At 34.8% G+C, this 23,187-nt stretch overlaps 3 protein-coding genes and 1 long non-coding RNA gene across 4 annotated transcripts; 3 read left to right on the top strand and 1 right to left on the bottom strand.

Annotated features, from left to right (window-relative positions):
• The first annotated feature begins 5,645 nt into the window (after nt 1-5,645).
• On the top strand, nt 5,646-7,440 carry LOC135843942 (uncharacterized). The gene is made up of 6 exons (XM_065362012.1): nt 5,646-6,091; nt 6,161-6,435; nt 6,514-6,596; nt 6,679-6,750; nt 6,841-6,912; nt 7,004-7,440. Exons 1-6 carry the CDS (start codon nt 5,771-5,773, stop codon nt 7,333-7,335), a joined length of 1,155 nt encoding a protein of 384 aa, XP_065218084.1. The 5' UTR covers nt 5,646-5,770; the 3' UTR covers nt 7,336-7,440.
• A 6,337-nt stretch (nt 7,441-13,777) lies between these two features.
• Nucleotides 13,778-14,510, bottom strand: LOC135844431 (uncharacterized). Its single transcript, XM_065362634.1, has 2 exons — nt 14,259-14,510; nt 13,778-14,172 (listed from the first exon to the last, which is right to left on the bottom strand). Exons 1-2 carry the CDS (start codon nt 14,295-14,297, stop codon nt 13,837-13,839), a joined length of 375 nt encoding a protein of 124 aa, XP_065218706.1. The 5' UTR covers nt 14,298-14,510; the 3' UTR covers nt 13,778-13,836.
• Nucleotides 14,511-14,618: 108 nt separating this feature from the next.
• Nucleotides 14,619-15,370, top strand: LOC135844433 (uncharacterized). Its single transcript, XR_010558527.1, has 2 exons — nt 14,619-14,770; nt 14,851-15,370. It is a non-coding gene; the product is annotated as an uncharacterized LOC135844433 (long non-coding RNA).
• A 326-nt stretch (nt 15,371-15,696) lies between these two features.
• LOC135843939 (gustatory and odorant receptor 24-like) lies at nt 15,697-21,191 on the top strand. Its single transcript, XM_065362008.1, has 7 exons — nt 15,697-15,838; nt 15,925-16,178; nt 16,506-16,760; nt 16,871-17,155; nt 20,663-20,734; nt 20,833-20,922; nt 21,026-21,191. The coding sequence occupies exons 1-7, from the start codon at nt 15,739-15,741 to the stop codon at nt 21,113-21,115; spliced, it is 1,146 nt and encodes a 381-aa protein (XP_065218080.1). The 5' UTR covers nt 15,697-15,738; the 3' UTR covers nt 21,116-21,191.
• Nucleotides 21,192-23,187: the final 1,996 nt, after the last annotated feature.

Raw genomic sequence — 23,187 nt, 5'->3', positions numbered from 1 at the left:
AGTTGCCTATCTTTAAAATTTAAGGGGCTACTGAGCTTTGAAAAAAAATGTAGAGAAACGTATTTTTGACCTTGGGAAACGGCGGTACTTTGGAAAATGAACAAACGTTTTCATAATGAATTTTTGGCTAACTTTGAAATTGAAGGAGCTGGAAATATTTTAAACGAAATAAATATTTCTGACCTCTTCAATTTCAAAGTTGATCAAATTTCTTTACTTTCCAAAGTAGGCCTACCATCCATTTCTCAAAGTCAAAAAACACGTTTTTCTCAATTTTTTCTTTTAAAATATTTTTAGTTCCTTCAAAGTTATAGGTAAAAATTCATAATGAGACAGGATTTGTTCATTTTCCAAAGTACTAACTATACCCATTCCAAAGGTCAAAAATACGTTTTTCTCAATTTTTTTTTCAAAGCTCAGTAGCTTCTTAAATTTTAAAGAGAGACAACTCTTCCATTTATAACGTTTTTTTCAAGTCGTATCCGGTTATATCCACATCTGAAGTTTTAACCATTCGCTTACCAGACACCCAGTATAATCAAATTTCAAATTCCTTCGTTACTTCTCCCGAGAATGAAAATTATTCACATTTTTTTCATCTAGAGGTATGTACTAGGTATAAAAGTGTTGGAAGTCTATTTTGGAAAATTTCGTAGCATTTTTTGGAAATTTCGAGTCTTTGAAATGTCGCTGGAGGCTCCAGAATGACTCGAAAACGAGTCGATCTGGTAGGTCAAAAATGTGTTGTGTACAAATATTCAGTTTTCCAACATGATTGGGTGTAAATTTTTGTAGTCATTGTAATTTCTAAACATTTTTTAGAGGCTCCAGAACTGCTTAAAATGGCTCGAAACCACTTGCAACCGATTTGTGGGGCCAAAAAAAAAGGCACATACCGAATTTCAGCAGTGGCAAGAAAAGTTCAAAAACTACAATGATTTGAATTAAATACTCGTAATCATTTTCCTTACTCGATAAATAGTTTTTTTTTCAATTTTTTGATATAAAGTTCATATCAATTTCAATTTCAATAAAAAATCATGTTGGGTCCTTCAATCTCACTCAGTTGTTTAGGCTGTAGTCAAATCCAAAAAATAAGCAAATATTCGAAGTCAGGGACCTCAAATTAGTTGGAATCGACATATCGCATCAAATTTAGATAATCTTTCAAAATTGAGGGAAGAAGTTGAGAGGCAATGAGGAGTCGAATTCAAAAAAATAAGTAGATATTCGACCTCAACGACCTCAAAATATATGGAATCGATATGTCACATCACATTTACATAATTTTTCAAAATTGGCGAAGGAACTGAGGGGCAATGATGGGTTGAATTCAAAAAATAAGCAGATATCCGACCTCAGCGACCTCAAAACATATGGAATCAACATGTCACATCATATGTATTTACAAAATTTTTCAAAATTGAAGAGGGGACTGAGGTGCACTGAGGGGTCAAATCCAAAAAATAAGGAGATATTCGAACTCAGTGACCTTATAGCATAACCAATCGATATGGTACTCCACATTTTCATTATTTTTGTAGCTTTTTTACAAAACTTAGGCGGGGGAGGGGAACTGGAGAGGCACAAACTTGATTTTTGAAAGTTCCTTCATCAGAAATAAAAAAAAAAAAGATAGCTTCATCAATGCCTAAAATTTTGCCTAGTTTGGCATTCGAGCACGCTCTTTTGAAAACTTTTGAAAAAAATCGGCCAATATATGTCAAAATATACGTTTTTGAGGATGCTCAATTCAAATTTTTGGGTCGTTCAACTTTTTAACTCTAATTTCTGCCTCGGTCGAGGCAAAATTGAACGTTTTGAAAAACTCAAGTCTGACCCACGGCCATATTTTAATTTAAAAGTAAAACAAGCAAAAAAATTGAACTCAGCGTCCTCAGAAACAAGTGAAGGGCGGTTTTCCAAAAAGCGATAAGTCAAAAATTATGATTTCGAGATAAATGATGTTTTTAGTGCCCATTCCAAGGCGCGATGCACTTGGAGTATGCCACCTACCCTGCATGTTGTATTGGATCTACCTCAACACGTACGTGTTGGTTTTGTGGTGTAACTCAAGTTTGCAGCGCTTCTGCGGCAGAAAAAGTAAACTGACTTATCGCCTTTTGGAAAAACGATTTTTCATGTTTTCATTTACATGATAGAACCAGCGTTGCAAATTGATGTAAGTCAACTCTAATTCATAATACAAAAATATATGACCAAAAAAATTGATTACAAAAAAGTTTGCCTATATTTTAAACAAAAATTAAGTACCTATTACAACACTATAAATTGAAAAAAAAAGATTTTTGATTAAAAAAAAATCTTACCACTATTTCGGCAATAAATTAACGAAAAAAAATTTTTGATTGAAAAAAAAAAATTTTACCTCCATTTTGGCGATAAAATTGACAAAAATTAAGTATTTATCTACAGCACCATCATTTTAAAAAAATTTAACTGCATTTTGGCAATAAAATAAAAACGAAAATATAGTACATATTACAGTACTATCTATTAAAAAAACCATATTCGCAGCTCTATTTTGGCTATAAAAGTAACGAAAACAAAGTAATTGTGACTTATTGCGTTTTGGAAAAACGATTGCAATCCGCAACTTACAGAAAAGCTGGATTGTGCGTAGATAAATAGGTATTTTGGGTAGGTTAGGCATTAAATAGGTGAGATACAACCTATAGAACACAATGGCGTGAAAAACTCAATTTTGAAAAAAATTGACTTATCCACTTTTGGAAAACCGCCCTTCAAGTAGATTTCGACATGACTTATGACTGTAGGCGATTTTTTCAACATTTTTTCATTTGAGCCCCTCCCCTGGACCCGCATTTGAGTTTAAAAATAAAACTAACCAAAAATTTGAATTAAGCGTCTGTCCAGTGTCCTTAGAAACGTAAAGTTTGACATGTTGGTCGATTTTCGCCCACAAATTTCGAATTTTAGCCCCTTTCGCTCTAGATAGCACCCCTTAAAGTTTGAAAAAATTCGGTTGAAAATGACCATAGATGAAAAATTCTAGCAGAAATGTAGATTTCACCTCTTTTATTGTAGAGGTCAGGGAGTGAACTAACGATTTGAAAATGGATAATTTCTCGTCAATTCAACTAAGAAGTAATAAAGTGAGAGGTGGGGGGGGGGGGGGGGTCATCGATTTCTTTGAAATTCTTCCTGTGGAAAAACCTTTCGAAGGTATGACCAATGGCGCAAATCGCAGCCCTCTAGCCCTTTTTTTAAAGCTGCTAGGGGACCGTGTCAAAGTTTTCAATGACCTTGAAATATCATCCATTTCAGCAGTGGATTACTCGATAACCGCGAATGGAACTTTTTCGAATAGTTAGGGGGTATAAAAATCAGTGTTGCCACTTTTTTTGTACAAAAAATTAGCTCGAAAAGTTTCAAAACGTAGTTTTTATACCGTTCCGACTCTCAAAAATTTTGAAAAAAATATATTATGGACAACTTTTTACTAGTCTACAATCCACGAACGTAAAAAGTGTTACCCTACTGAACTTTTTTGCTTACCAAAAAAAATATTCGGCAAAATGTAGAAGGGACCCGCGAAAACCCAGAACACATGATTTCAATATTTCAAAATTGCACAATAGGGGGCTGGAGCCTCAAAGGGGTGTATTTATGAACGTGGGCGCTACCAAAAAAATGAAACGTAGTCGTGAAGGGTGCCGCCGCCAGATACCAAATATGTGTTTTGTTCTGTTGGAAATCAGCACAAACGGATTTTATTGCACTTTGAATGCAGTTTTTATGCATTTTTATGCATTTTTGATGGTAAAATCGTTCTGTAGCCATAAGTATGCGCGGCTACCAAAAAGTTTTTATGAAACTGGTTCGAAAAGATCATTTCCAACCGAACTGAAAAAAAAAGGCTGAAAAATACCTGCACAATGACGAGTAATGGCGCAGAGAAGTGGTTGAGAGGTTACCCCCACCCCAAAATTTAGTTTGACATTTTTTTCCCCGAAGTACTCGTGCGACCTATCAAAATGTATTAAAATTTCGCGTAGAATACGATTATACCAATAATTTTTAATTTCAACCCTTCTGTACCTCTCTCCCCCGCCCTAAATTGTAGTTCGACATTTTTTCTTATGAATAATCCCATGTGACCTATCAAAATGCATCAAAATTTTGCATAAAATCTGAATATACCATTAATTTTGAATTTTAACCCTTGTGTGTCCCTCCCCCACCCTAAAGTGTACTTTGACAACTTTTTTGCGAATACTTAAAAAATTGGGATGGCGTTATTTCGTAAAGTCGATTTTAAAAAATTGAAAGCTTGCGAAAAAATGTGATTTTTTGATTTAAAAAATATTAAAAAGTTTTGATTGGTGAAGTTGACTCTTTTGACCCCTACTTTTACGTATCCGTTGAAAAAATTGAAAAACCCTTTTTACTCGATGAAATGAACTCATCACACAAAAATCAAAATTCGATAAAATTCAATTTTCAATTCCAAATATCAAAAAAAGTTTAAGTTTATTCAGTTGTCTTATTTTGACTTCTTTCTGATGTATCTCATGAAAAAAATTATAAAAATTACACTCACAGCAAGAAAAATTGAAATTTGTTTATTTTTTCAATTCACACATTTTTTTGTGATGAATTCGAATTTCATCAAGTAAAAGGGGTTTTCCAACTTTTTCAACGGATACGTAAAAATAAGGGTCAAATGGGTCAACTTCACCACTCAAAACTTTTTTTCATGTTTTAAATCAAAAAATCGAATTTTTTCGCAAACTTTCAATTTTTTTAAATCGACTTTTCGACATAGTGTCATTCCAATGTTTTATTAGGTTGTTCAGCATGAAACGTTGTCGATAGTGTATTTTTTCAGAATTTTTGAAAGTCATAACAATATGAAAACTACATTTTGAAACTTTCGAGCTAATTTTTCGTACGAAAAAATGTAGCAACACTGATTTTTATGGTATCACTAAAAAGCCTTTCAAAACCCCTAACTATTGGAAAAGGTTCCATTCTGGTAGGTATCGCGGTTATCGAGTGATCCACTGCTGAAATGGATGATACTTCAAGTTCACTGAAAACTTTGACACCCCCTAGCAGCCTTTAAAAAAGGGCTAGAGGGCTGCGATTTGTGCCATTGGTCATCCCTTCGGAAGGTATTTTCACAGGAAAATTTTCAAAAAAATCGCCGACCCCCCCCTTCCACTTCTTGGTCGAATTGACGTGGAATGACCCACTATGAAGAGTATTAAATCGATTTTCCCAGATCAACTATTTCATTAACGATTTTTCTCTCGTCTCTGATCAGAACTATCGAGCTATCAAAACATAATCCCAGCACAAAAATTTTTCAATTTTCGTTTCCCAACACGTTGCACATTTCGAGGTCACAGAATGTTAAAGAAATGCAATACCTAACACATTTTGTAAAATTCCACACACTAGTAACACATTTCCAACAGCCATATCTGCCCATATCGCATATTTATTTGCGTACCAATAAATTGATGCAAAAATGACAAAGGTTACCTTCAACGTAGCACACATTACAGCAGACACATTTGTTTGCTAATTTCTTCGCCATTTGTACATCGAATGCATGTCAATTAAACCAACAGTACGTGCTTATAAATTCAAACGAATTCATCGATGCAATCAGTTAACGCGAAGTGATTTTGTCTAACGCTAGATATAACAGTCCACGGAAGAAACGCAGATCGTGTTCTTTCATTTCTAGTGAAAATACACCTGAAACGAGAAAGAAGAAATGGATCTTCGCGTTTCCTTCTTTTTCGTCACGGTCATCCTGTGCAATGTACTCGTACGAGGTCAACCCCCTATGCCAAATGGTACACCTGCTCCCGACCCCAATGCGCCTGTAACACCACCACCAGGAACACCACCACCACCACCTCCACCACCACCGGGAACACCACCACCACCACCACTACTACCAACATCAACAACCCCACCACCAGCAACAGCACCGCCAGCAGGAGCAACTCCAGCAAATGCACCGCTCGTTCAAGCATCTCCAGAATGCGCTGCTCTGCCAGCCAAAACCATGGAAGATTGGCCTTTTGTGACTGTAAGTGTGGATAATTTTACTATCTAGTTTCAGTTCGATTATTCTCAACTAACCGGGTTCCATTTACAGGGAGAATCTATTTGGTGGGTTGGTAAACTGTACGTGAGTGCAAGCGCAGCAGGAGCTACTCCTACTGCACCTGTTCCAGGAGCAACCGCGCCCGTCCCAGGAGCAACTGCGCCTGTTCCAGGAGCTACTACGCCTACTCCAGGAGCCACACCATGTGGAGATAACACTTGTAGCATTAATACTTACAAGCCAGATTCCTGTCAAGCGATTAAGATACTCATTTCATGTAACGAAGATGGCTCAATTTGCCTGAAGGAAGCTGTATTCAATAAAGCGTAATTACCTATACTGCATTTTAACAAGCGTATTTTTCAAAGTTAAAAAACAGCCAATTCATTGATAATTGTGTTTAGGTCAAATTCGGTTGCGTTAATCAAGGATATGTGGATTCCCGCCGACCCGACTAAGGCTATAGTGAAACAGATGTATGGATACTGTGAGTATATCATCAAATTCTTTCGAGAATATTTCAATCAGCAGTAAGAATAGAGTAACTGATAGATATTGATGTTCCACAGTTGGTACAATGGACCAAAGTGGCGCTGTAAAAATCGTCGATCCTGGTCCAGCTGACCTGAAAACAGCTCAAAGTAAAAATTCCACCAGCATTTTCTCTTCATATCGACAATTTTTTTCTACATCGAGCATAGTTTTAATTTAAAAATTCTAATAAATTTCAGGTTCCGATTTCGTACTCTTGGGCGCAGGCGAAGGAGGCGAATGGGCCCTATTCACCAGCTGCTGCAAATCTGGTGGGTTTTCAACACACAGCCTTATTATAAATGTATTATGAAATTAATTTTACGAGTCCACTAATTGATATGTTTTATATTTTCCTTACAGTTGTATTTGTCATATACACCGATACGGTTATCTGCGCTAAATCGCAAAAAACCTTCGACCAAGCGATCTGTGCTCTCCTTCAACCTTTGGGAATCAAACCCGAAGATCTCAAAGACATTCCTACTGATTTCCCAATCAAATTGGATAACTTCATACCGGCTCTTCCTCCAGCGACAGGTGCCACACCCGCAGCTACTACAACCTCAACAACCGGAGTACCTCCACCCACAGCAACAACACCTGCTCCACCACCACCACCACCACCAGCCACACCACCCCCAGCAACACCTCCACCAGCCACACCACCCCCAGCAACACCTCCTCCTCCTTAAACAATTAAAATTTAATCTCATTATTTATTACCTATACGTATTCTGTCTTAGTAAACATTATTGTAGCAATATTCTACTTTTACGTATTAAATGCATCTGAATGAATATCATTTTGTTGTTTACATTGAAATCATTGGTGAGACAAGCTTTAAACGTAGTTACCTATTTCAAACTTAAAATCAAATTTCAAATCCTCTCGCTACTCCAGTGAATGAATTACATTTTTTCATTTATGTAGGTACTTCGAATTTACTCTATTTATCAAGGCAAGGATTTCTTCATTTCATCACCCCCTCCCTCCCCCTAAAATCGCCGTTGAAACATGTGGTCCTCAACTGGCAGAAACCGATTTTGGAAATACAGATGCTCAAGTCCATTTTTGCAAATTTCATGATATTTTTTGGAAATTTCGGGTTTTTAAAATGTCTCTACTGGCTCCTGAATGATTTAAAAACCAGCCGATTTGGGAGGGAGAAAATGTGCTATGTACAAAATTTCAGATTTCCAATACGATTGGGTGTAATTTTGGAGTCATTGTGATTTCTAAAAAATTTCTGGAGGCTCCAGAACTTCTCACAATGGCTCGAAACCACTTCTGATCGATTTGTGAGGCCAATAAAAAGGTATATACCGAATTTCAGCATAGTAGCTTAGTTAAGTAGGGTTTCGGTTTTTTTTTTTGGTATTTTTGGCACAAATTTTTTCATAGAACTTTCAATTAGGTACTTAAATTTTGAATAGAACCATTTTTAAAAAAAGGCTCATGAAAATAGTTTTGGAAAAAAATTTCAAAAACTTGAATTTTATGAATGCTCTCTTTATTAGACATTTTTTGTAATTACGACAAAAAATATGTAAGTACGTTGAGAAATTTAAAAAAAAATTGAGACTTTTGGGATTTTCGGGTGGATCTTACAACTTTTTCATTACTTTTCGAACGCTGTGTAGTGCGAGAAAAAGTAAACTTTTATTTCCTCTAAGGGGGAAGAAAAGTTATTTCTTTTAGAATTTAGAGCAGTGCACCTACCTAACAGACCGCGTACCTATCCGCTACGGCATGTATAGGGACGTTGTTAGGTAGGGATTCGTTAGCTATAATTATGGCTAACGACGCGATGGCTCTACGTGTCAAAATTTAGTCTATGTACTTCGCTTACGAGTGCAAGTACATAGCTCACAGGGTTACCTATCCGCTAGCTACGGAATAGGGAATCCGACCTTGTACCTACACCTTTTTGGGTAGGTATGGAGTGAGGGTGCTCCTGTCTCTCGGATGCTTTCGTGCCCGGTACCGAGGGGTATAGGACTGGTAGGGTAGCGCTGGGATAATCCCACTCATTATTAACTATTTTTGTTTGCTTTTTGTTCCTTATTTTTTGCCTTTTTGTTCCTTTGTTTTAACCCATATATTGTCTTGTTTTATTCCTGAAATATATGGGATTTACCAGTGCTTAAAAAGTACTTTCGTTTTTTTTTATTTCACGGAAAAGCGAATGGCGAGGCGGTAATTCGCCAGACATTCGCGAAGCTACTTGATAGCTAGGTCTTCCCTTGGGATTGTCTTTAGTCAACCTAAGGGTTGTTTTTAAATGCGTGTGAGAGATTGTCTATTAGGTCTGTTTAGGACAGAGGACTTAATTTATTTTTTCTTGCACGTCAGCTGGAGGGGAGGGGCGAGGAATTGAGGAATGTGGTAGCGATATGAAAATTCGATCACCACCTCCACAACCTCCCCCAAGTCCAGCTCCAAAAATTCCTCCTTCTCCGTAATCAGTATCTTGAAAATAATCTTATCGTTTATTTTACCAAATACGAATTATTCTATCTTTTTGATTTTTATTGTACCTAACAAATCTTCTATATCATATCTAGTTGTACAAAAACAAATTAAAATGCATTTAATAAAAAATAATTCGTTGTTCATTTGAAATTTTTGAAGAGTCAAAGCCTAAAGGCTTATTTTTGAGAATATTTTGAGAATTTTTTCAAAATTTTCAGATTGTATCTTCACACTTTAATTTTAATTGCAAGCTTTTAAACTGATTTTCGTTCATCATCAAAAGTGGTCCACACTGATTTAGATACCATGAGCGAATTGCCTTTGGAATGTAGAGAAAAATGAAAAGAAAAATTCAAACCACAAAATTGATTAGAACCACCGCGCCACAGGTGTTAGAAATTTTCATTTGGCATAGCCATTTTGAAAATGTTCAAAGCCCCTCCTATGAACCTTCGAGTAAATTTTGGCTGATTTGTACTATAGAACGACGCTGAAAGAGAGCGTCATTTGGACCTCAAAACCAAATTTTGAGCCACTGAAGTTGATTTGTCAATTCCTGGTAAATTTTTGAAAATGGTAGGAAAAGCTTTGAAATTTTGATTTTTTACGAAAAGATCAAAATGGGCTATAAGTATAAAGATGAAACCAGGAAATCTGTTTATGTAAATGTTAAAGTCAACCTCCCGAATCGATTGCTATCATTTTCGAGCCGATTTGGAGACTCTAGTAAGAGTTAAGTTTTCTCCAGGAATTTTAACCTGCTCCAGATGGCGTTGTAACCAACTTCAGCAACTGAAAATTTAATAATGTAGTTATTTTGGCATTTCGAATCAATTAAGGCAGTTGAAAATGAAATCTGAGGCGACCATGTTGAAAAGTGTTGGAACTTTTTCACGGTACTAAGCAATTGAAAATCCTAAATTTAAAAAAAAATAAATTCAAAATTCTCAATTTTTGCAAGAAATTACTCAAGAAATCTTGCACGGATTAAAGACGATTCTTCAAATAGATTTCTGCAATTTTTGAGCTTATCAGGTGCTTTTAGCAAAATATGCTTTTTTCCAGAAATTTCGAAAAAGGTTTCAAATTTTAAAGTGTGATTCCTTGAAAACCAAGAAAACAATGGCGCCCAATTTATGAAAATCAATCAAAAAACAAATTTTTTTCTTATCTAATCCAATAAAAAAATGTTGTACCTAAACCTACGCATAACAGCAACTTCAACTCAATAACAAAATTGACAGAAACTGTTTAATTGTAATTGCAGTTGCATTAAGTACCTACACTATAAAAATGTACTAAATGAATTATTGAAATGTTACAAACAAGAATGCATTTCAACGCATCATATTCGACGATCAATTCAATGCAAACGTTGAAATCATCTACATAAAGGATAATATCTGAACAATACACAGGTATTTGGTAAACCATTACAATAGGTACCTATCTAACATTTATACAACCTTCAAATTGAAAATTTTTCACGCTCGATTACAAACCAAAAAGTTGACCTTTCGATTTCACCAATTCAAGGTGAAAATAAACACTTGAGCAAACAATAAATGAAAGTATCGCACAAACACAACCATTTATCAATATCGACTTTATAGGCATTGCGACTCTGAAAGTCACAACGACAATTAATTTAAAGGGTCACATTGAATTCACGATACTTACGTTATGCATACTTCAAAAAAATCCAAATTTCAAATGAATATTTGTTCAATGCACAACCGTTATGCCCTTGATTCGATTTCATGTTCTGGTTTTGAATCCATATTCTACGAATTAAACGAAAGATTCTCTTCACTACATTCCTACATCATAGTGTAGAATTCAATAACTGAAAAAAATAATTCACTTGGCAGACTTGGCTGACAGTGACATTTTTGCAGCACAAAAAATTCAGTAGCTTTTTTGTAGATAGGGGTCCAAAAGTCAGAAAAAGCGTAATTTTGATTTGCTCAGTTGCACAATGGGGAAATTGGGCCTAAAAACCTCCAACTTTTATTATGAGCTTGGGTGCAACATTTGTTTACAGGCAGGTTAATAAAGAAAATTCATCTCATCACTTCGAATACCCATAATTATGGTTTTTTCAGCTACAGCCATTTGCACAATGTGGTGTTAATGTTCCTTAAGGGTAATTCTTAGGAAAATTTGGCTCAAAAAAATTCTTATCAATAGCAAGAAGGAGTTCATTCTTCGCTTAAGTCTGCGAAAGCACCTTCCCCCCCAATCAAGTAAAAATGAACTGCTGTAGAATTGTTCAAAAGTGACTTTGCGACCACCTATCAAAATGGGATAACATTTTACGAGGAGTTCGAACATTTTTGTCGAAATACTAGTATTTCTACAAAAATTTTGTTTGAGTATTCCTAAAAAGTTTCGAGCACAAAATTGATCTTGATTTTTAAGATTTTGAAAGGTCATGAGACTTACCTAATACCTACCCATCAAAATGGGTAAAACTTCGCGTGAATTTCAAGTATTTCAACAAAAATGTTTTTTGGGAATTTTTGAAGAATTTTAAACCATTTATTTGAATAATACCTTTCGATATTTTGAAAAAATTCTTTGCAACTCATACAGTTACAACATTTTTATCATCTCTTGAAAATTAAAGTAGGCATCAGGAACTCAGTGAAAAAAAACGATTTATCGACTCCTTTTTTTAAATTTTCAATTAAAATTTTATTGGTGGTATCACTAGATTTTCTCTTTATGTGAGTGATCCATTTGATGGGTCGCGTGATATTTTCTCACAATTTAGCAAAAAAATGACTCAATTTTGAGCTCAACATTTTTCAAAACTGCTTACAAATAATGAGTTCTGATAGTATTTTTTATTTTTTCTCAGAAATTTTAATCCAATTTTGGATTAAAAATTCTTTCAAAAATGCTTGAAAAAAATGTTCGTTAAATATTCGAATTTCTTGTGAAATTTCAACCCAACTTGATAGGTCACGTTAAAATTTTCCAAAAATCTCAAAAACATAATTCCATTTTGAGCTTGAAATTTTTCGAATATGTTCAAAAAATATTTTTGTGTCCACATCTAGAAAAATTTTCTTCAGTTTTCAATTGAAACGAACAAACAACAAATTAAGCAAAAAGCCCCCCTCCTCGTCTCATTGATGTATACTACATTCTCATACAGAATACCAAAAATTACAAATCAGAGCGATAAAATTGTACGTATGTATTAGTCAACTTTAGCATTTGGAGCTTAGGGATGGTGTGAATGGTCTAACAGATAGAATAATTCCAAATTCGTAATCTTGTAAAAAAATCAAATTGTTGTAAACTTTCCTTTTAAAAATAAAGACCCAAAACACAGCCCCTTTTTAAAATACCTTCTGAAATTGGAAAAAAAATAAGTCAATCAAAAATGGTCCATTGTTCTTGTGCCAACAAAATTACTTTCGTTTTCATAAAATACAACTCAGCTGGTATAATTTTCAGTTGAATTTTCAATTTTTTTAAATGTAAGTATACTGGAAACTAACCAGGACCATTTATTTAAAATTTTGAAATTTTTTTAAAACTTCATTCTCATAACAGAATAGGAACTTGAACACATTTTTCGAAAATAGAAAACATTACTTCTGTAAAAATAAGTAGGTAAAAACATTAGGTACTTCTGTAAAAATAAGTAGGTACCTAAGTAAAAGAAAATTGGTGATTTTTGATTTTGTTAGAATCTTCATCTTGTATGATAGATTTCAAGCTGATAGATCTTCAATTCGTTATATCTCCATTTTTTGTAAATCAAAATTGAATACTTTGTGAGTCGGGAGTGAAGGAAGAGCCGGACTGGGGGGGGGGGAGAGTTGATTTTTTTTTGTGAAAGACCCTCGTAAGATCTTAAAAATGAGACCCATGTTCATTGAAAATCGGTGGAGTAGATTTTAAATGAAAAATTCCCTATCATTTTTGAAGAAAAAGATTTTCTGGAGAAGCATTCAATGTAGAGATCTTAGCCTTTGTGATCTCTCCATTTTTATTTTCCTATGCTCTTTGGAAATTGATCAAAAATATTTTTTTAAAAATTGATACCAGCTTTTCTGAATATAATAAGAGTTCCAAGACATTTTGAGCCCAAAACTGCGTTATGATTTTAGGGATGTTTAAAAAAATGTCGTGTGATGTACCAAAATGAGACACAAATTTTGAAAAAATTTCAAATACTTCAACAAAAATATTTTTGGAGCATTTTAAAAGCATTTTGAGCTCAAAATGGAGTGATGACTTCGAGATTTTTTTCAAAAAGTACCATGTCACTTAAGTTATTAAATTAGGTTGAAATTTCATGAGAAATTAGAATATTTTGACAAAAGATTTTTTTCGGCATTTTTACAAGAATTTTAAATTTAAAATTGGGTTAATTATAATTTTCAGGAGTTCTGAAAAGGTCTCATACAATCTCGAAAAAAGTCAAGTTAACAGGGAAAAAAATCAGAAAATTCCATCAGAATAAGGGCATTCTTGGAAAAATGTTGAGCCCAAAATGGCATTACTAAGAAAAATCTGAATAAAAACAAAACCTTGAAATTACATTGAAATAATGTTTAAGAAAATCAGCCAAAATCCATCCGATTTGGATACATAGATAGAGAAGTAGAGATACCCAATACTGACCAAAGGATAACATAAAAGTAACTTGCATTAAACCATTTATTGACTAAATTAAACCAATCATAATTTAAACTCTTAACCTACGGCTTATAATCACTAATGACGAGCTGATAAGCAGCAATAACGTTCAATATATTTTTACACGCGTTGAAAGTGGAATCAACCGAGACTTGCAAAGTAATAACATCCGTTTCACCCGACAGGAAATTGGGATTATCGTTCTGAGATTTCATGTACGCGTCAACCATCGGCAAATAATTACTGCATCCGTAAATCAAGGCGTTGATTGTATCGGTAAGATCACCCATCGAAGGATCAAAATTATTATTTCCAGGTTGCGCTTGGACGACTTGAGCTTGACTTGTAGCACCACTATTGACACTGACAGTATTACCGGCGTATGCATTGGCAATCACCTATAGATACAAAAAGCACCCAAAAGTAAGTAAAGTACCTACCAGCAAATTAAAATCTTAAAATTTTAAAACTTCATTCAACCTACCGTCAGAGAGAAAACGATGCAAAATAAACTAGCCTTCATTTTGCGAGCACTTGTTGAGCTGTATGGTGACCGTTGAAAGTTGAAACCAAATTGATATCGAGTACGAAAAATGTTTCAAAGTAATGTGCGATGAAAATCACTCAATATTTATTTTACACTAACGCAAAACATGTCCTCATTGACCTTTGAAAAAAAATCCAACCGTTGAACAAACAGATTTAATCGCTTTCGACAGCATCGAATTCCATCTCGATTTCGGTAGGTAAATCGTTGATCAACAATTTAACCACGTCAATGGGTTGGAAAATTCTACGCCAGATCGTTTCAAAAATGAAAAATTAGTTTACATTTCGATTTCGAACGCACGTAGTTGAACAAACATTACATACCGAGGCACCGAACTTTTAAAACCTCGATATTGCAACTAAACCAGGTCGTCATATTGTTCAGCATCAACTGCGTGTTCACACGTCCAATCCGTCAACATGAAATCTCTGGTTATCTTCTGCTTCGTAAGTATATTTTGAAATATCTCAAGCTTATTGCACTTCGCATTTTTCTTCATTTCATTGACTCCTATCTCACATCTCAGGTGACCATCTTGGTATCTGCCATCAATGGGCAGCAGCAACAACAACAGCAGCTTTCTAATATCGATTCTAGCGACGTCTACAATCAAATGTTTAAACTAGCCAGGCATTGCCAATCGGTGATCAATAGGATTAATCCTGTCTTGGCATCTCATCTTTCATCTCAAAGTGATGTAATTTACGATTCCTCGGTACCTCTGTTGAAAGAATTACAACTTCAGCTGATCAGTGTGTCGTGTGAAACCATTATTTATGGTTCGGTAGCTGGTCAAAAAGCTGCACTGAGTGAAGCTTTGAATGGTAATGATAATAATCAACAGATGCTTAAAAATCACCCTTGAATATCGAATAATTACTCAAATGTCTCATCGCATATTTTTTAAAAAAAATACTCCTGCACGTCTTTTTATCCTTCTCTACTTTTAAGTTCCATTTACTAAATTTTCCGCAAGCAATTACATATTTCCGAACCAATTAGTCTACATGATTGTTAATTTATTATGAATAAACAAGTTTTAATCACTTCGCATTTAATATTATTATTACACGAGTAGGTACCTATAAAGAATGTAATGGTCAAATGAATTATACGAGTAGATCTAATATCTTGTATCACGATACCTACATCAATTTACCGAAGTACGAGTATCTGTTTGAAAAGGGTGGAAAATCATACATAATATTACACTTGACCTACTCTTACATGGAAAATTACAAATCAATAATTAGATAGGCACAGTAATAAAATTACAGATAACGTTTTTTTTAAAGCTATGACACGCTAAATACCAATTACCAATTATCATTGAACATTTTACAAGCACTTTCAAAACACACCTGTAGGTAGGTAATATTTTGGACAAGTTTTCAATGGAATAAAACTCACCACGATGAAAGTATGTACGAAAAATGAATATTATGAAACCTTAAAGCCCTTACTATTCATTCTTAAAATATTTGGTATTTTACCATTTGTTCTAAACAATAAAGGTACGTATATGATATGATTTTTAACACAAATTTCCATGAAAATTTATGTATCTAGGGACTAAACCCTGATTATGGTAAATTTCCAGATACAAAATGCAGAAAATTCGCCACTTTGGTAATAAATGTGTTTTCGATGATCGTATACTCGATTGCCAGCGTCAGCAGTATAATATTTATAGGTAATAATGTGATATATTTAATGAAGCATTTCAATTTCGTTCATTTTGTCCAAAGTAGCACCGAGATAACGCTGAGAATATACGTTTTGATGATACCTTTCGCAATGTGGAATAAGTCGTGTCTTTTTACCGAGTATTACGATGGATGGAAATCTGTACAAGTAGGTAACTGATTTTTCTTATTTATTTATTAACCCTTTAAAACCTCGAACTCCGGATGGAAACGTAGAAAGCAACTTTCATCATGTTAGATATTTTTAAAAATAAATTTTCCCATCTCCCACTCTTCCCCTTTCCATGAGAACATCTCACAAAGGAACCTTCGATATGAACGAGTTTGCGATTTTTTTTTGAACCAACTCATGGTCTGAACCTCCATAACCTAAATTTCAGCTTGTCAGATTGATTTTTGGTGAATTTTTGAAAATTCAAAATGAAACATTTTTGGATGCATGTAGGACTGTAGGTACATGATTTTCTGTTTACAGAACGATTTAGAAACAATCAGCGGTATACCGTACAAATGTTTGGTGAAAAGAAGAATTCGATGGATTGCATATTGTCTTTCAATCTCGATGATTATGTTCCCTGCGACATACTATTTTGTAGACAGAAAGATAAGCATATCACACAGAATATCCATGTTTTTGGTAGGAACCATATCAACCGTTACATTAGGTTATTGGTACAGTAATTGTGTTTTCACTCGACACGTCATTCAAATCATTCAGAAGCACATCGAGGTAAATTAATCATCACCAATTCAATTAACTACCTAAGATTTACGAGTAAAAAAAAAATATCTACGTTTATCCGATTTAATAGGTATTTATACCAGATTATCATTTGACAGAAAGCTATGAAAGAAGAAGTGAAAAAAGAAAAATTACAAAAGCTCGTCGATGTGTGGATACACGTATGCGATTTGATAGACCGTTTCAATTCTATCCATTCGATTATATTCTTGACTCAAACCGTAGCAGGTGTTACAAATGGGATTAGCAATCTTTATTCGGCTATTTTATCGCTCATTTCACGAAGAAATGAAAACATCATAGCGGGAGATTTGATTAGTTTCATGATAGGTGTGTCAATCACTTATATGTATTGTGAGAGCGCCAACACTGTTTATGATCAGGTAAGATGAGAAAACAATCATTATTTTTCCGCTTCATTGAAGTGGGGTAGGTAGTTGTGATCAAAGGGTCAACGTGACATCAATTATTGTAAATTCAAATCACCTAAGCTGGACATTCGAATTCTAAAATTGTGGAGTCAAAAAAATACAAACATTAGTAGGTTGTTTCTACTTCTCAAAATACGACTTTTTGAAAGCAAAGCATCTGTATTCCCCCGGACCCACCGCCCCGGTGAATTTTGAAATATTCATAATTCAAATTTTTAAAGATGTGTAAACCAAACGATTTTTTTTTCACTTCTTGGAAACACATTGTTTTTTAATTATTAAATAAACGCAAATTTTTGAAAGCATTTGCCGTTGCTTGACCTGGATCACTGTGTATAATTCCAAAATGAATTTTTGAAAAAATCAGGCATTCAAACTTTTAAGAATGCTTAAACCAAACAAGCTACTTAATAACTATATGGTTATGTGAGACACAGTTTCAAATTCAGTTTTTCTAAGTGCATACGAGTATTGCCATATAAAATCTACTCAACATTCAGGCCAAAATGAAACAATTCAAAATTGCAAGAACCTGTGGTTGAGTCAGACACAGTTTTTATCTGTGGGTGTTTTCAGACCCAAGTAAGGACCTGTGGTTGAGTCAGACCTAGCTTTTAATCAGTGGGCGTTTTCAGACCCAAGTAAGGACCAGTGGTTGAGTCAGACACAGATTTCAATCAGTGGGTGTTTTTAGACCCCAGGACCAGTGGTATGAATCAGTGAGGGATGCTTTCAGACCCAAGTAAGGAGCAGTGGTTGAATCAAACCCTGTTCTTATCCAGTGGATGTTTTCAAACCCATGTAAGGACCTGTGGTTGAATCAGACCCAGATTTTAATCAGGGGTGTTTTCAGACACAATTTTTAATCAGTGGGTGCTTTTTTCAGACCCAAGTAAGGACTGGTGGTTGAGTCAGACACAGATTTCAATCAGTGGGTGTTTTCAGACCCAACTAAATACATGTGGTTGTGTCAGACACAGTCTTCAATCAGTGGGTGTTTTCAGACCCAACTAAATACATGTGGTTGTGTCAGACACAGTCTTCAATCAGTGGGCTTGTTCAAACCCGAATTTATGGACCTGTGGTTGAATCTGACCCAGTTTTTAATCAGGGATGATTTCAGACCCAAGTGAGGAGCAGTGGTTGAATCAAACCCAGTTTTTAACTAGTGGGTGTTTTCAAACCCAAGTAAGGACCTGTGGTTGAATCAGACCCAGATTTTGATCAGTGATGTTTTCAGACCCAAGTAAGGACCAGTGGTTGAGTCAGACACTGTTTTCAATCAGTGGGGGTTTTCAGACCCAAGTAAAGAACTGTGGTTGTGTCAGACACAACTTTTAATCAGTGGATGTTTTTACACACATGTAAATACCCATGGTTGAGTCAGACACAGTTTTCAAACATCGGGTGTTTTCACACACAGTTTTTAATCAGTGGGTGATTTCAGACCCAAGTAAGGACCTGTGGTTGAGTAAGACCCAGTTTTCAATCGGTGGGTGTTTTCAGAATCAAGTAAATACTTGTGGTTGTGTCAGACACAGATTTCAATCAGTGGGTGTTTTCAGACCAAAGGATCTGTGGTTGAATCAGCCACAGTTTTTAATCAGGGATGTTTTTTGACCTGAGTAAGGACTAGTGGTTGAAATAAACGCAGTGGTTAAGTGAGACCAAGTTCATGATCAGTGGGTGTTTTCAGACTGGAATAAGGACCTGTGGTTGAGTCAGAACCAGTTTTCAATCAGTGGGTGTTTTCAGGCTCAAGTAAGGACTACCCTACTGACAAGAAAAACGCGGTTAAACGCGTAAAAGTGAGACCTTGTTTTTGGGTGCATTTCCACCCGATGTAATCACGTAAACGCAGTGCATAATTGCTTTTATGAAAGACCCCCTGGAGTGTGAGATGGCATAAACGCAGTGAGGCTGCAGTAAAAAAACGCGGTCTACTTCAACAAAACTGGTTTCAGGTAGAACAAACTAACAGCGGATTTGAAAAAAAGCAGCCGATTTGAAAAAACGTGGGCGTATTATCTGAAAAGTGAGACTAAAATGTGTATTTCTTGTCAATAGGGTAGTGGTTGAGTCAGACATAGATGTCAATCAGTGGATGTTTTCAGGCCCAAGGACCTGTGGTTGAATCAGACACAATTTTTAATCAGTGTTTGTGTTCAGACCCAACTAAATATATGTGGTTGTGTCAGACACAAGTCTTCAATCAGTGGGTGTGTTCTAACACAAACATGAACCTGTGGTTGAATCAGGCCCAGATTTTAATCAGGGGTGTTTTCAGACCCATGTAAGGACCAGTGGTTGAGTCAAACTCAGTTCTTAATCAATGGGTGTTTTCTGACCCAAATAAGGAACTGTGGTTGTGTCAGACACAACTTTTAATCAGTGGGTGTTTAGACCCATGTAAATACCCATGGTTGAGTCAGACACAGTTTTCAAACAGTGGGTGATTTCAGACCTAAGTAAATACTTGTGGTTGAATCAGACACAGTTCTCATTCAGTGGGTGTGTTCAGAATCAAGTAAATACTTGTGGTTCTGTCAGACACGGATTTTAATCAGTGGGTCTTTTCAAACCTGTGATTGAGTCAGATCATGTTCTCCATCAGTGTGTGTTTTCAGACTGGAATAAGTACCTGTGGTTGAGTCAGACCCAGTTTTCGATCAGTAGATGTTTTCTGACCCAAGTAAGGACCAGTGGTTGAGTCAGACACAGATTTGAATCAGTGGCCAAGGACCTGTGGTTGAATCAGACAACGTTTTTAATCAGTGGGTGGTTTCAGACTCAACTAAATACAATCGTGGTTGTGTCAGACACAGTCTTCAATCAGTGGGTGTGTTCAAACCCAAATATGGACCTGTAGTTGAATCAGACCCAGATTTTAATCAGGGGTGTTTCTGACCCAAATAATTACGCGTGGTTGAGTCTGACCCTGTTTTCAATCAGTTGGTGTTTCAGATCCGAGTAAGGACCTGTGGTTGAGTCAGACACAGATTTTAATCAGTGGGTATTTTCGGACCCAAGTAAGGACCTGTGGTGGAATGAGACACAGTTTTTAGTCAGTGGGTACTTATTTTCAGACCCAGATAGAGTTTTAAATCAGAATCAGGCACAGTTTTCAATCTTTGGGTACCTACATTCATACTCGAGCTCAAACTCTCGGTACCTAATGTAAGACACAGTTTCAAATTAAATTTTTCTAAATTTCGCCAAAAGCCAACCAGAAATCTGCTCCACTTTTTGTCCAAAATAAAACCATCGAAATTCTAAACGTCTGAGAATTGAGCCATGCACACCAAAAAAAGACAAATGTTATTACAATTGAGAAAAGAACACGTTGATTTGATCACAATTAACTATGCCACATTACAAATCACTTTCCAAATATTAATTTTTGGTATGTATGTACTTGGTGTAATTTGAGCCTTATTGACAAAATTACACTTTTTACAGCTTGTACATCGGATACAAAGATCACTGCTCACTAAAAATACATCAAAGATGCCACTAAATTGTTTAAAAACAGTGAGTTGAAACATTACGAAATAATTGCACTTTTGCATTTAATATGTTCATATTTTTTAAATGAAGATATCAACATTTTCAAATTTCATTTTCAATAGCTTCGTTCTTTCTTGAATACGATTGAAGTGAGAAATCCGAAAATAGAATTAAGTGGAGTGCTAAAAATTGATCGATCCACGTTCATAGTTGTAAGTACCTGCATATTTCACACTACAAAATGACGAATTCCAATAACAAAAATCCTAAATCGATTGCTTCATCTAGAAAAATATTATTTCATGTCATTTTCAGATGCTGGGAGCTGGTGTAAATTATCTGATAATTTTGACACAATTTGGCACTTTATACATCCAGCAATTACAGCTGAAAAATAATTTTTAGGACTTCTTCACGTACTGAAAATCATTTTGAAAATTTTTTCTATTGCATGAGTTTTTTTGTTCTTTTTTTTATGTAAGTAATATCCCAGAAATCTTATTTTAATTTTCTATTACAAATTACAATTATTAATTTCATTTCATATGGATAAATTTCGTTCACTTTTTTCTATTTTGTCTATTCATCTTATGTGAATTCATTTTAATTTAAAACAGTTTTAAATAATTTACCTGCATATAATTTTTATTCCTTTTTACGATGGGAATACGTACTTCGACAAACACATCAAATGAAAAAAAAAAAACAAAAAAAAAACGCATTAACTACCGACAAACAATAGAAATTAGGTAATACCTATTGCAATATGTAGGTATGTATTTTCGTCTTCTATCCATGTGGGTAGGCATTTGTGCTAAATTTCATTTTAATTGCTAATACAAGATAAAAATCTACCACCAACACTCGGTTTAAATCACGGAAATATCTAGTCAACATAAAGGCCTATTGATTTTACAATGAATGGCTGCAGAAAATTGAGCAATTAAGCATTTGAGCATTTTAATTGTGGTTATAAAAAAATAATAAATCGTCTACGTCTCGACATTTCGACTGGAGTCACATTAGACCAAATCATGAAGGAAAACAACGAATACCTGAATAGTTCAAAAATTATTTTTTACTCTTTGAAAATGATAGGTGTGTTTCCATTCATTTCTTTTCAAAAAGGTAATATTCTACTTAATTCATTAAAAAAAATATTATTGTTTATTATTAATTCGAGAGCAAAAAATATTATAATCTTTGTTAATTTTCAGATAAAAAAAAGAAAACCTTTCGTCATCACTTCCTCACATTCATTTCGCTGACGTTATACTCTATAGCTTTCATTAATGAAGTACAATTTATATACAAGACTGTGATCCCTCTACTCCGAAAATTCAATTACCATTACTTCGTTAAAGTGTTTCCGACAACTTACACTCGACTATATTTCGTATTCATGCCGATCATAAGCTGGACCAAATGCAGAAACGTGCAAACTTATTGGGATAATTGGATGCGGTATCAGGTAGGTACCTACTGTCTTTAGGTGCTTATCAATTTCAATTTCCAAAGTACGAATTTAACCAGTAAAAAAATCTTTGCGAATAGAGAAACCTCGAGATGATCACGAGAACTTCGTACCAATGTCCAATCAAAATAAAACTTCGTTGGGTATCTTTCGTGGGAATTCTCATAACGGTATTAATAACATCGAATACAAAGTTTGAATCGATTTACTACGTGATAATTCGAACCGGCATTTCGTCCGTTGGCTACTGCATGGTTTTGCTCGAAATGATGCCTATTCTGTGGTATGTCAATTGTAAATATATCGAATCAGTAGCTAAAACTATCATCTGTCTGGTTCAAGTAAGTATAATAATTTAATAATTGAACAAGAAAGTGATTAAATTCATAAAAAAATATCTAATCAAATGACTCATACAAATTATGTATGACTTTCACAGAAATCGATACTAATTGGATCAGAAAAAAACATACAAAACTTGACCAATTTATGGATAAATTTATGCGATCTCAATAGCCAGTTTAATAGATCGCATTCGACAATGTACTTGGGATACTTATTGCTATTGATGTTCAGCCTCATAACCCCTTTTTATTACGCAATCTATCTTTACATTGTGGAACACAACAGAGCAGTCGGGTTTACCTATCTTTTACCCAGTTTATTTTGTATCACTAATATACTTATATTGTACGAGTCAGCAAACTCAGCTTCCAGACAAGTAAGTGTTCAATTTTCATCATCATTAGGTAAGTAAATGGAACAGGCATTTAAGAAATAATAATACCTACTCAATTTACTTAATTCACGCAGATAACTTCGCAAACTGAAAAATTACTATTGGATTGCAATACGATTAATTTGAATGGCCAAACATTACGTTCGGTAAGTCCATACACCACATAGAATATTCACGCATGCAAGTACATACATAGTTAGGTATGCAAAAAAGCACAAAAAAATGAGTAAATAAAAAATTGATCTTCAATTTGGGAAAGGTGAT

The sequence above is a fragment of the Planococcus citri genome, chromosome 4 (genome assembly GCF_950023065.1).
Source record: "Planococcus citri chromosome 4, ihPlaCitr1.1, whole genome shotgun sequence".
Lineage (NCBI taxonomy): Eukaryota > Metazoa > Arthropoda > Insecta > Hemiptera > Pseudococcidae > Planococcus > Planococcus citri.
This window is presented reverse-complemented; position numbering and strand designations above follow the sequence as displayed.

What these genes read in the sequence shown, in the direction of transcription:
- LOC135843942 (XM_065362012.1), top strand. Translation starts at nt 5,771, where the DNA reads ATGGATCTTCGCGTTTCCTTCTTTTTCGTCACGGTCATCCTGTGCAAT. An exon ending in GAAGCTGTATTCAATAAAGC is followed by an intron (nt 6,436 to 6,513) that starts GTAATTACCTAT and finishes AATTGTGTTTAG; the next exon opens with GTCAAATTCGGTTGCGTTAA. An exon ending in CACCAGCTGCTGCAAATCTG is followed by an intron (nt 6,913 to 7,003) that starts GTGGGTTTTCAA and finishes TTTTCCTTACAG; the next exon opens with TTGTATTTGTCATATACACC.
- LOC135844431 (XM_065362634.1), bottom strand. Translation starts at nt 14,297, where the DNA reads ATGAAGGCTAGTTTATTTTGCATCGTTTTCTCTCTGACG. An exon ending in GCATCGTTTTCTCTCTGACG is followed by an intron (nt 14,173 to 14,258) that starts GTAGGTTGAATG and finishes TTGTATCTATAG; the next exon opens with GTGATTGCCAATGCATACGC.
- LOC135843939 (XM_065362008.1), top strand. Translation starts at nt 15,739, where the DNA reads ATGAAAGTATGTACGAAAAATGAATATTATGAAACCTTAAAGCCCTTA. An exon ending in TCATTCAGAAGCACATCGAG is followed by an intron (nt 16,761 to 16,870) that starts GTAAATTAATCA and finishes ATCATTTGACAG; the next exon opens with AAAGCTATGAAAGAAGAAGT. An exon ending in ATCGATCCACGTTCATAGTT is followed by an intron (nt 20,923 to 21,025) that starts GTAAGTACCTGC and finishes TGTCATTTTCAG; the next exon opens with ATGCTGGGAGCTGGTGTAAA.